This window comes from Nyctereutes procyonoides, unplaced genomic scaffold (genome assembly GCF_905146905.1).
Source record: "Nyctereutes procyonoides isolate TBG_1078 unplaced genomic scaffold, NYPRO_anot_genome, whole genome shotgun sequence".
In the NCBI taxonomy this organism is placed as follows: domain Eukaryota; kingdom Metazoa; phylum Chordata; class Mammalia; order Carnivora; family Canidae; genus Nyctereutes; species Nyctereutes procyonoides.
The window spans coordinates 64,897,211-64,911,298 of record NW_026575142.1 but is presented as its reverse complement, the minus strand read 5'-3'; the positions used below and the strand labels follow the sequence as shown (position 1 = coordinate 64,911,298).

General features: G+C 35.7%; 1 protein-coding gene across 8 annotated transcripts in view; it reads left to right on the top strand.

Annotated features, from left to right (window-relative positions):
- Nucleotides 1-14,088, top strand: part of MECOM (MDS1 and EVI1 complex locus) — a 553,342-nt gene that overhangs the window by 492,019 nt on the left and 47,235 nt on the right. For all 8 annotated transcript variants that reach the window (XM_055308355.1, XM_055308354.1, XM_055308353.1 and 5 more), the window contains 2 exons: nt 1,587-1,721; nt 13,850-13,952. In XM_055308355.1, the coding sequence (XP_055164330.1) occupies nt 1,587-1,721; nt 13,850-13,952 (238 nt within the window). The remainder of the gene's footprint in view (nt 1-1,586; nt 1,722-13,849; nt 13,953-14,088) is intronic.

Sequence of the window (14,088 nt, the reverse complement as noted above, 5' to 3'; positions counted from 1 at the left end):
CGTAGACATCTGGGGGGCGGGGGTTTCTCAAGTTGCCATTGGAGTCACTCAGCATTGAGAGTTGAGGAAAACAACTTAAAGTTTGTGATTTTAAAAATGAGAAATTGTTAACATTTGTCTTTCTCACTAGAGAGGGTATTTAAACGCAGACTTTCTGTTGTTAGTGTGAAGAGGTGTTTTGAAAACGACCTGATTTGTGTCGTGTGGGTGTCTGGGTGTGTAGCAATTATTATCCCTATCTTCTGTTTTGATTTTTCTTTCTTAAATCGTGGGACTACTTATTGCCCTTTAATTGCCTCATGGCCAAAGGCTTATTCATAATGCCTCTTGACTAGAGCCCTCAGAGCACTGGGCTTCTTCTTGAATTTTGTGGGTGAGTTAATGAGTTGAATCTGCAACTAGGTGATTACCTGAATTCTATGCAAGATTGCTTTTGGTCTATGCATCCAAGAGTTTAATTTTTACTTTTAGATGGGTGTAAATACGGCAGGGTTCTGTGGGAGTTATTTAACTCATTATTTTTTTGCTCTAGGCTGTCTTATTTAGTCTGTGATAGGAAACTTCCTCAAGTTTGCATTAACTGATTGACATTAACATTACCACCCTTTCTAGTTACTCGCCATTAGGTCAACAGCTCTGCAGTTTTTGCTATTGATGTTTAAAACATTATTGCTGCTAGTGAATCAGAATAGCTGCGTTTAAGTGTGGAAAACCTTACAGAGGGACGTTTCCCATTTCAATTTTTGTTTAAGGTGTCCTAAGTAATGATTAATATTCAGGATAGGCCAAATGTAAAATCTCGTGAAAAATAACAGTACACAGCCATAGATAATGGTGGCAATTTATTACAATATTATTATATATATTTTTTACCTGTTCACAAGCCAGTTTTTTTTTCTTTTTCTTTTTGCTTACTAAATGTGAAATTGAAACATGCATTGGCATCTGTTAACTAAATCATTAGTTTGCCATATTTTGCATGAGTGTTCACCAATCGTTTGTTTTCATTTATTTTTCTTAAGTTTGGTCAGAAACAAATCTATGAGACAAATCTTATTATCTTTTTCCATTAAGGGTGTGATTCAGTTGTTTCATGTTAGTGAAATGCAAAGCGAAAAGAATTTAATGATCTTTAAAGTTTTTGAATTGAATTTATTTAAAGGGCAAAAATGTGAAAGTATACACTTACATGGGAAGACAATCTGAACCTAAAACATGGACTACTTAGTTTAGAAGTATTAGGTTAATATATGCTGTTCAATATTGTGTTTTTTGTAAAAATTACATTGAATAAAATTAAGTCAATAGCACTCATTCATTCATAACAGGGAAACAAGCATTTTTAAAAACCGATTGATCAGTTTTTGCAATAATGTACAATTGCTTTGTTTTTTAAAAAATAGTACATTGCTGCTTCTAAGATAACTTATTATTATTCCTCCTTTATTAATATGCATGCTGTCTGACTTTTTTTTTAAAGGACATAAAGGAGGACTATACACTCGAATAAAATATTTTCAACCAATTAACCATTCTAATGAATGAACTGATATGGAAATTGATTGTTCTCATCTTCTTCCTTCCAGATCTTAGATGAGTTTTGCAATGTGAAGTTCTGCATAGATGCTAGTCAACCAGATGTAGGAAGCTGGCTCAAGTACATCAGGTTCGCTGGCTGTTATGATCAGCACAACCTCGTTGCATGCCAGATAAATGACCAGGTATGTTGTAAAGATTTTCTTGTCTTTCTTTGAGAGCACTAAAGTATCAGTGAAGCCTGAAGAATAAAAATAACAGTGAGCTGCAGTAGACCCTTGTGGCCTGTTTGTTGATATGGTGAAAGGTAATGCACAAATATGAGTAAGATGCAGAATAAAGTTATTTGCAGTACTACTTTCTTTCAGTGCTACTTTTTTGGGTAGCTTACTCACTTTGTGACTTTATAAATGCTCCAGTTTTCTGAATGTGCTTGAATGATTTAAGGACAGTGTGCTATTTATTGCTAGTTGTTCTTTACCTTTTTTTCTTTACCACCATAATAGGGAAACATTCATAGAGAGTATTGAGCAACTCAATAACACTTTATGAATTTGTGCAGAAATTGGAAGTGATACACTTGAAATATTATATAGATTTTACTTGAAATAGTAGGTATATATATATATATATGTATGATCTACATGAGGACTTATCTGACTGTGCATTTTATATTGATTTGCCTATTTATAAATGAGAAACACTTTTAGGTTAATCAAAATACTCCCCCCCTTTTTTTTGTATATGTGAAAAGTTAAAAAATATCACTGCTGGAAATTGCTTTATGGAGGCCCATGCAGTGAGGTTAACTTTAATAACAATAACTATGAAATAAGATCATGAAAATATCATGAAGCATATTTTGCACTCAATAAAGTTAGGTTATGAATCTTGTAACTTAGTATGACAATACCTAAAACAACAAAAGGTTTTAGCCTGTTAATTGTTGTTTTATAAACACTGTTGGGTTAGAATTTAATTATGTTGTCCATCATTTATTTCTTTTAACCCAATGGTTACCTAAATCAAATATGTTTCAAAGATCGTATTAAAATGGTTGTTTGGCAAACTTACTGTGAAAATCACCACCAAGAAAAAGAAAAGTTTAAATTCGATGTTTCCAGTTGAAAGCTGTTAAGTAATGTTAGCGTCATATGGTCTAAGACTCTATTTCAATCATCATTATGAGATTATTCTTTGGCATTTTACCAGCCACCAGATAATTTTTCCTGACGAAACTGTAGAAGAGGTAGTAAATTGTAAAATTAGGTTTAAATAGGTATCATTTAAAAATCTTCAACATATATCCAAAATAATAACCCAATCAATTATTTTTCCCTTTGCTGCAAGAAAACAAGAGGCATTATTGACAAAGGAAAACATTATTAAATTGGCTATTGATTGAGAGCAGAAAATATCCCAAGTCCATCATATGAGTTACTGTCACATCAACAGCGAACACTTTTTGAGCATACACTATTTGTAGATGTGGGAAATGCATAGGTGTTGTGAGTGAATGAATTTTTCATGTTATGTTTCCTACAATAAAGGAGCTGACGGACCTCAAAGGGCAGCTGTAAGAGGAGATAATGTAGTTATATCATAATAATTATTTGCTGTCTATACCTACTGACAATAGGAGCTATCTCCTTGGACAGATAAAACTGTTGTAGGACCAATGAAAGGATGGGTTAAGAATGGGACTTGTGGCCAAAACATTTTTTCATTTAATATTTATGCATCTACTATTTTATAGTAAATATACTCGTCATTGGGAATCTTGATTGCATTAAAAAAAAAGCAAAACTACTTTGCTATTGCTAACCATGAATTGGATTGCTTTCTAGGGTAGGCATTTATAATTTTAACACGGTCACTTTTGAGGCACACATTGTAAAATATACTGCTTTCAAAAGAAAATATGCTGGCTTCAGACCATAACGAATAGCATGTTTACTTATTTTAACTGAAGAAATCAGGGGAAATTGTTAATCAGGAAAAAACATAAAAGGCCAATATTAGACACATACATATTATTTCTGGAAGCACTCGTTTTAAATTTATGTATTTTGCTGGCAGAAATCTAAGATGGTAACAGAGTACATATCAAATAACATAATTGTGAAATTGACATTACATGGTCAAGTAAATTCACCCATAAACAACGAGAGAGGAAAGTCAGAGGTAAAAGTCAGATTTGTATGATAGGCGATATATGCATACAATCATACTTAGCCCAGTTGACAAGACAAAAGAGAACAGATACCCAAATAATGTATGCATATTTTATAAACATATTCTTCTATAAGCTTGTATACATAGTTCTAAAAGTTAATTAAGACTACAATTTCAGACAGCTTTGAAATGTGAATGTTAGACCAGGTACAATGATATAAAAAAGAGCTGACCTAAGAGATTCTCTAGGTCTGGTTTTTGTTTTTGGTTTTTTTTTTTTTTTTTCTGTTCTCTTTTCCATGAAGAATGAGAGCTGCCAAATGGTGAATAAGCACAACTCATCACATAATGAACACTCCCATTGTGTGAGATATTATTTAATGTCCTTAAAGAGAGACCCTGGACCAGGAGTAATTACTAGACACGAGCAACATCAACTCACCTGTACAACACAATAGCAGATGAAGCGCTCTCAAGAAACTGTAAAAAAAAAAAAAAAAAGTGTTTCTCTTTGCTCCAATTCTTAGATAGAGCTCAAGTTTACATAAAATGAATTTTAATAAGAAGACAGGCAGGCGTAAGTCCTGGGCTACAGGGAAGAAGGATGTCAGATGAATCTTTCAACTGTAGTCTAGTCATTACAATAATTATGATGGTGCACAAAGAAGGGAAAAGATGGCCCAGAACAAAACAAGGGTGTACAAATTATACCTCATTTTTGCAAAGATGATATTTTTAGAAATTCTGATGTTAAAGATCAATGTGGATCAATTAATCAATGTGGATCAGCTTTATAATGATGTGGAGGAATTCTGTAAAAGAGAATAAATGTGCTTGCTGAGATGATAAGACAGGTTGGTAATAGTGAGGCAGTCAAAATATGTGGACTGGATAAAATCCATACTTGATTTGTTTAGGGGTAAAGAAGTACTTAGAAACAGCACGGATTTTGATTTTCAAGTAAAGTTGAAAAAAGGATGTCATCTGGTTTGTCTCATAAAAACAAAGGCCATGCGATTAACATTTTCCTAATACCTCTATACAGGCATTTTATTTGAGGGGATTTTCCCAAGTTTGAATTTTCCAGTAGATTTCTGTGAGTTATTTTATTTCAGGGTCCTCCCCGCACCCCCCCCCTGCCCCCAGGCCAGAGTGAGCTTTGTGGCAGTTTTCTTTCCTAATGCTTCCTAGAAAGACTCAACCTTATTGTTTTTAGATGTTTCTTCATGTTTTCAAAATTATTGTTAGTGATGTTTTTGGAGATAGCAACTCTGAAAACCCTGTAATGAACGGTTAAAATCATAATTTCTAAGTAGCTGTAGCTCCTGGCTGCTAGCCTTTACCACCTTCTGGAAAATACTCTGTTAACTATAGTAATTTATCTTTGTAGAAGAAGGCCACACCAAAGACACTAGTAAATTAAGTTCCAATCACATTCAAGCCATAAAACAGAAGATCTATAATAATATCCAAGGTTCTTTATCCTTGAAGTTCTAATTATTTTCCCCATATTCCTCAAAGTTCCTGTACAATATTACAGAGCCACACTGCTGTGCCCATAGCATTTAGCTGGGAATTTTTCTTGAGACAGACAATGCTTCAATATTTTTACATTTTAACAGTCTGAAATTGTCCCCGGTTGCTTTCAGGACCAAGAGCTGGTATTGGGAGGAAAAGCAGAGAGTTGGGTGAAGAAAGTTCTTTCCAGAATAGGTTCTCAGGAGGACCAAATATGTAAGGGAAGCGTGAGAACAGTTAATTATTTTGAATTTCATTTACATCTGGAAACACCCATGTGTTTAATGTTAAGTAGGCAAACGTCTAGTTGATTTGTTGAGCTTTTCTTTCCTTCTTTTCTATTCATTCTTTTCTTCTTTCTTTCTGTCTTTTTTTTTTCCTGGATATTCTGATGCCCTTTCCTTTGATGTTTATAGATAACTTTACAAACCATTCTGCGGGGTGGATGTAGCACATTGCTTTAGATTTGGTCTCACCTTGCTCTTACCTTTCCCTCCACTCTTTGATAAGTTCCCTCATACCTCTGTATTTCTGTACCTTCACCTTGAACAAAGGCAAGGTGACCCATAGACCCCTTATGCACCTCAAACAAGGCCAGTTCTCTATCTCCATGCTATGTTTGCAAATTTAGGGTACTTTTGCAATAGCTAGCTCTTTGCACACAGTTTTTCCTCTGATACCTCTTCGCGGTGAGACCACATTGGTTGTAATCAGACAGGTCACTAAAGCACGTTTCATAATAACTTGACTTTTTAGACCTAAGACCTGCCTTTCCACTCTTGATCATGAGAATGATCTGGGCGTGTGCTTGGGCGGGGGGTGGGGGTGGCGGGTAACATTTCATATGTATGTATGTGTTCTGCATCCTGGAGAGGAACAGGGTTTCACTCAAACTCCTGGCCTGCCCTTAACATGGTCTATAACTGGAATAAAGTTCTCAGAAACCCAAGACATTATTAATCTTGTCATTTACACAAGGTGATAAGTCCTTTCATTTTTAAACAGGCCCTTGACAGCTGGTATTTAGTAAGTAGAATAAGAGAAGTCTGCTGTTCACTTCGAATAAAAAGAAATGTGTCAATAAGAGATTATCCAATGCCTGATGTATATTTTGAAGAAATAAGATATAGAGGAACGAGCGCCCCTCAGAGAGCTGAAGGTCAGCATTCACTCGGGTTTTTGCCAGCTCTCTTGTGGTTAATGAACGGCAGCAAGACTCGACAGTGTTTTCAGTTGGAACAGGCATTGTTCTCGTTTGTGCTTTACCTTATAAAGTTTTAACTGCTTCCAGGACGATCGTGGCTGAATTGGCACACCCACTTTCCCTCTCCTTAGGTCCACGTCAGTGGTTCTATCAAGACGGCCGTGACACTAGGCCAGTATTATTACTGCAAGCTTATTATGGGCTCAATTATCAAGTTATTTTCTTTGGCTTTTTACGGAGGAAAAAAAATGTTTTCCTGAATTATTCAATTAATGCAATTTGGGCAAAAAAGCAGGGAAGACCAGCTATGTAGAAAGCAAAATGTAATTTGTTCGCCTCTTTCCACTTTTTAAAAATGTTTGCGTCAACTGTCAGGTAATTTGTTAATTTGCTCTTCCTTTACAAGGATTTCTGTCCACATTTTCTACGACCTCTTTTGATGTTAAAATTATTATTGGCTTTGGGCATTTTCTTTGCTTTCCTTTTAAGTCAAGTTCCACTTTTATACCAAAGTTATGCTCTGCTGTTTTAAGATGAGTGCCAGCTGGCAATACCCAGAGACTGGCCTTGTGAACAGGGCCTAGGCTGACTTTGGGGGGGATGTTGTCTGGCTGATAAGTTACTTCCTTCACCCGAAGATGAGACTATCTCAGGCATAGTTTGCCATTTGATATTCACGTAATAAGACAAACAGCACTGCCCTTTTGGGGGGGGGAGGGCCTCCCCCCAAAAAGTTTCCCTCAAGTAATGATGCTCAGGACAGAAAACAGCCATAACACTACGCAGGCTAGGAGTTTTATGAAGATTCACCCATCACGTAAGTTGAAAAAGTGGGTAACCTGAAGTATTCTGTGCACGTTTTAAGTAATTAGTGTTTGCATGTGTAGAACACCTGTCATTCAGGAAGATCTCAAAGCATCACATCCATGCTAGAGTCCAGCTAATTCTGGAATGGTGCCGAAAAGATAGTCATCAGAATGCATTACGATCCATCAAGGAGGAAAACATGTTGGTCAAGGACACAAGAAAAGCCTCCAGCCTACTAAAAACCCCAAACATGTGATCTTTAGCTTCCTCATTGTGTAATGATGAAACTCTTCCCAGGCATGCTGAAACCATTTAGAATGATCAGTTTTCATAGAATTACATGAAATGGCCACATTTAAGACAGGTGCCTACTGGATAATTCTTGTGGGAACTGTAGAGTGATCCTTAAAGGTCATTTAATGGAAACTTTCAAGGCTTCCAGGCTGGGTACACTGTAGGCTCCAGATACAATAATTGGTGGATCTTTATCATCTGCTCTATTTATACAAACTAAAACCAACAGTCAGTTCTCTGTTTTGTGTCATCCAGTAAATTATACCTGGCTTTCTCTTCATGTTATTAATAAAGAGATAAAAATGGAGGAAAAAGCCTCTCCTCCGGTAATATTTTTGTCCTGAAAATAACCAGTGGATACATATTGTTTGGATGTAGGAGGACGGTACCTCATAGTTCTCAAAATATCTTTTAGTCTTTAGACTGTCATCTTAAAGAGGAATATGGTAAGCCATCTCCTTGGAGAAATTAAGGAAACTGAGTGTGGTTTGCTTTGGCAGAACTTGGCCATGATAAAGCTTCCATTCTGCAGGACAAATGTCTCTCTGTTCTGTCATCAGTCTCTCTGTCTCCTGAAGACACTTCTCATTATCTCTTACCAGTTAGGCTGAGAATGTATAATAGAGTCCCTCTTGTTGAGACTAAAAGCTTGACATTACTCCTGCCCTCCTGAACATTGGGGTTTCCCACATTGCTATGGGTTCCAGACCGTGTTTTCTAAAGCCAGAACACATGCACACATTGTCTTTGGCAACCTGATGTTAACTCTCTGCAGCACCAAGGCTGACAGATGTGTTCATATCTAATGTTGACTTTGTTCAGATATGCAAACTGTCACCTACCTCCCCTCCCACCTAGCTTCCAAATGTTAAAGTTCCACTCAGCCTTTCCTAGTCTGCTGACTGCTAAATTGCATGAAGTATAGAAAATAAAGCATTCAGGCTGAATGTTGGGAGCTGGAAGAGGGAAAAATCAACTGTCAACTTCAAAGCGAGAAGACAGCAATAGTCTGAAAAAGTTGTCTCTCAGTACAGATTCTGCAGGGAGTACATTTCTCTATTATTTCAATTATTACAACTTCCTGAATAGGTTGAAGGTCATTCATAATTCACACTTCTGTCATTTTTAGACATGCCAAACGCAGTCTATTAAGCATAAATAAAACTTCAGTGCTTGACCAGGAAAAATAAACGGGGTTTGTAACAATGAGGCCTTGTTCATCTTTTAAAAAGTAAATGATGTGTTTTCTTTTTTTTTTTTTCTTGTTTTCCCCCCTGTGCACTGAATTTCTCTTCTGTCTCAATAGTACAAGCACAATACTTTAAATTGATCCAAGCATAGCAAACTAGACTGTAAGTCTGGTCTGACAGATTCTAGATTTTTCTATTTTATAGGATAATAAACAAGAACCCACATTATTACCATTTATAAATACAAATAGTAGCATTGTCTATTTGATGGAGGACTAGTTTGAACACAGGCCTTGACAGTATAAAACAGAATTCGTCTGAAGTCTTTTATAGCCTATTAACTTTCCTGTTGGAATGCTTGTAAGCGTCCATGCTCTTTTTAGTGCTTGTGCTCCTGGACTTAAATAACAAAAGAACAGAAATATTTAATAAAATAGGATTAATTCCAATTCCAACTATATATAACTATATATAACATATATTATATACAACATTCTGTATATAATATATAATTACACATCGCTTATATGATATATAATTAGAATTAAGCATATGCCATTAAACGTTCATTTACATTAGTACATAAAGTATGAGATTGTTCATATTTTATGCAAATTTAAAATTTCCCCAAGGTGTATACTTTGCCACATTTATATATATATATATTTATATATAAAAATATATAACATACTTAAACACATTTATACTTATATATATCATTGTATGAAAATATATCTTTTGGAAGTCTAAAATTTGTTAAATCAAATCCAATCACCACTGCCTTTTATCCCTAGCTTAGCCTTGTGAATATTAGCTGAACGGATATTCTTTTGGCATTTGGAACTGGTTTCAAGGTTTGATTAAAATACATTAAGTATAATAATTATGTTTGGAGTAATTCCTATGTAGATGTACATAATATTACATTTATGCCTTAAATCATGAATTTTACCACTAGTAAAAGTGAACAGCTTGGGGAATTTCTAGTTTTATTTTCAAATACTCAAATGATTTGGAATGAAAAAAAAAACATTCAGAAATTCCACTACTGTGCTATCTTAGCAAAATTAGAAAATTAAAAACTCTGAAATGATCTATTAAAACAGTCACTATAAATATTTATTCTTATAAATGAGTCTTCTAGAGATCAAGATATAATATTCACACTTATAAAGATAGAAATAGAGCTTTTTGGAAGAATAAAAAGAGTACCTGAAGATATTGGGAAATTTAAATTTGTTATATGATAAAATGAAAAAAACACCTTAACTTTCAAAAGTGTCAAATGTACACACAGGTCACGGTCATAACATGGTGTATTCCTGGTATTTGTTACTTGCTACCAAAGAGAAAACTCTAGAGGAGTTAACACACTTTAAAAATACTTATCATGACTTTTAAAAGAATGGAATTTTTATATCTTCCTATTTTCTTATTCTCTAAGGCCTCGTCCCTCTTATCTTTCAACTTATGTTGTGAGGAATTGAGTTTTTTCCTTCTTGTAAAGGATTCCGAGAGAGATACAGCAAAATAATAAACCAACAGCCCTTTTGTATCAATTTGAACTTTTTCTAAGTCTTTGAGACTTTGGAGTCCCTCTTTACATACTTGAGTTTGAATTCATCACAAAATCCCAGATCCAGGACATTTTTATTCTGGATGTAGATAGCTTTTTCCATAAACCCCCCTCCCCTGATGGGAGAGGAGAATTCAACAGAGTAATGATTCCCTTCCATTTTTCCCCAACACAAAAACCAGAGAGGTTACATTAGTAGGATCTCTGCTTCTGGTACGTAACTCAGATGACATGTAACTCATAGGACTGCAGTAGAGCCGAGATTTTGAGAATACACTGAGTTCAAAGACATTATGGTTATATATTTTATGAGCATGGCCAAGAATACCTAATGTACAAACCTGTGGGGAAAAGCTACTTAAATCACTTCTGTTATTTATTATATTTTTATTTGCTGAAAGACCTATTTTTATCATATAAAAGCAGAGATGCGATACCTTATTTTCTGAAAGTCTTGATTCCTCCAAGATGACAGTCCATCATTCCTCCACATAATTGTTTTGAGGCAACAAATCGTCATTATGTTTTTGTTTAAACTCCTCCTCTCGCTTCTCAAAGGCTTGTAGAGTGTATTGTTATTGCTAGAACATAAATTAATGTCCTATGCAGACATCTCTGGATTCGAGCATTCAAATTATATTTTTGGGTCGTTGTAATTATAGGTGGAAAAACATAATGTTACCGAATCTCTCTAAGATCCTAAGAGATGAGTTATAAAGAGGATCACAAGTGGCAGCAACACCTCGAAAAAACCCACTAGATCTTTAAGGGTGTGGTAGATGGGACTTTGAGGCACATTCTTATTGCTATATGAGGAAGCGTGCCCAGAATCTGCCCTCATTACGTCTGGTGCTTGCCAGTTCTTTTCAAACCTCAGTTTCATGAGCACCATAAAAATTCACTTAAAATCGAAAAGAACACCCTGAAGTTAAAACCCACTCTGCTTTGCCTTGCCTTTCGTGGCCTGGAATGTCACCTTTTACCTCCAGTAAATAAAGCCAACATCAACACTCTTCCATGTCTTTTATTTTTTATGCACTCAATATTCTTCACATGACAGTCTGGACACTTACAGGGAATTACCGTGGTGATCAATGTCCCTGCGAAGAGAATTGTCTCTATACTGTATACTTACAACATACCTATCATTTTCTTTTGTTTCTCGGACTGTTCACATTGGATTGAGTAAATCTAAAATGGAATTAAAAGAGACGTGATTAATACTGGACCACAAAGAAATCATGATATCATAATACTTTCTTAAAATGACCTAGTGTGTGTGTCTAAGCAGCGTTCCCCAACAGAGACAATTGTACTGTGTGACGATCTTTCAGGGTATTGTCTCTTTAACCTCACTATTTCCGAGAAGCCACCGAAAAGTTCTAATATGTCACAATTCAAATGTCAACATGTTGTTGGAAAGGAAGCTAATAAGTTAAACCTTTGAGAGATGCCAAAAAAAGAGGTGATTCAAACTGTTGAGAGAAGTCCATTGTTTTCTAAGGGGAAACAGAACTCCAGAATGAAATAGGGTGCTTATAAGCGTTTAACTGGAAGGTTTAGGGGGAAAAAAGGCGAATGCACAGTAATTTTTCTCAATCTGATAAACTTTTTGAACAGAGCTATCCCTCTTAGTGTACTTCCAAAACCAGGAAACTGTGCAGAGTTAATAAGATACAAACTGCAAACTCACTGATTTTTTGTAGAAATAACACACAACAAGGAGTAATTTTATTAAGACAGTCTAGAGTCTATCTATGGGTAGATGTAAAGAATCTTAGGTTATATTATAACGCATTCTAGCAAAATTTTGCATTTGGCATTATTTCCTATAAACCAATTTAACGTGATTAAATTACTGTTGATTGGGGAAAAGAAAGATTTTATTTTGACAGGAAAGAAAGTAGTCAGAAAACACTCCTCATTGAGCGATTTTTTTTTTTTTTGGATTTAGCACAATTTGTGCTGTGATGTTTTTTTATAGAAAAATAAACGATTGGACTTTAGAGCCACCTACTGGAATAAAGAGGCACATACTTAAATTTGATGTCTTCTGCTTTTCAAAAGATAGGTAAATACCGTGAAAGTTATGCACATTTCTGCTGATCTTCTAAGATATGCATTTACTCAGTTTTTCTTGGTTTGAAATGTCAAATATCCTGCAAGAAACCAACATAGTTAAAGCAATATGCCCTCTAAAGATATGTATTCTCACAGTTCTTGATAACTTGTGTGAGTTTTTCCCCATTGGATTGAGAGTGAGCAGAATTGAATCCTTGGTTTTGTTGTTGTCTTTGTTGCTCTGGTGGTTTTGTGCGTGCGTGTGTGTGTGTGTGTGTGTGTGTGTGTGTGTGTGTATGAATGTTACTGGTTTCATTTTCACCGGTTAATTGTATAACCTCATTCTTTCTTCCACAACCCCGATCTGCTCTTGGAATTGTTGTTTAATAAATAATCTTAGGTTACAATTAAAAACTAAGAACTTTTTTTTTTTTGGTGGTAAAATGAATAAGCACCTTAAATGTTTTCATGATTAAATGCTTTTTTATTGAGATATGATTGATGTGTAACATTATATTAGTTTCAGGCATACAACATGAGAATTAGGTACTTGTATATATTGTGAATTAAAATGCTTTTATAAATGAAAAACATCCTGAAGCTTGGACAAGTAAGTTGGACAGTGACTTTCCTAAGGTCACAGAGCTGGTTGGGGGAAAGGTAGGCAGCTCTCAGAAATTATAGGTCACACAATTGTGCCACGGCTTTTTAGTTAGTCATTAATGAATTTATTAAATTCTTTCTCTTCTCAGCATTTTGCTAGAAAGCAGGGGAATAAGCACCACCCCCTACCACCTTGGTGAATGAATCGATTAAAGGCATACCGCCTGCTTTCAGAGAGTGGGATTCAGGAGCTGGGGCATGAGGGCAAGCCCTGGATCTTGGTGAGAGAGGGATTAAGCTTTTAAAAAACAAAATATTCTTCTTTGACTATTTTTGCTAAAGCTCAGTTCTTTATGTCATGTCCTTCCAACCTATTGCCTTAAGAACAACCATGTTGAGATGGTGCTGCTTTTGAGGATGTGCTGAGGGGTGGCTATAACCCTGTCCCCCTTTGCAAGGCTACTGCTAGATAAAGCCCGACACAGTCAGCTCTGTGAGTTCCTGTGTGGCTCACTAGAGTGAGGAATTCAGAGAAGGGAAAGTCCTTCGATAAACATTACACGAGGTATATATGCCACAGGAAGCCTTGTATTAAGACAAGGCTTGTCTTAATTGTATTAAGACAATTTGGCGAAGCAGGATTTGGAGGAGATTTGTGAACTGGCATGAGCGCCAAAGCTTTCCATTTGTCATCAGAACGCTAATACTCAGTACACAAAACAGGACGTCACACTTGTTTTGACAAAAATAAATTTTATATATATATATATATATTTTTTTTGTTAAGGTCTGAGAAAATGTACAGATATTAGTGTTGTATCTTGCTCTTCCTTAACATTCACTTCTGTCTCTCTTCCCACCCCACCCATTTCTGGTCTTTTGAAGATATTTTATAGAGTAGTCACAGACATTGCACCAGGAGAGGAGCTCCTGCTGTTCATGAAGAGTGAAGACTACCCCCATGAAACTATGGCGCCGGATATCCACGGTTAGTACTCCTCACACCACCATCCTCACTGCTCTGGTTTGGTCGCTGTGGCGAAGCATCCCCATGAGTTCATCACACATGGCATTTGTCAGTTTTCCTGGCTCTTCAGTGTCTGTTTTAACAAACTCTGTCTTGC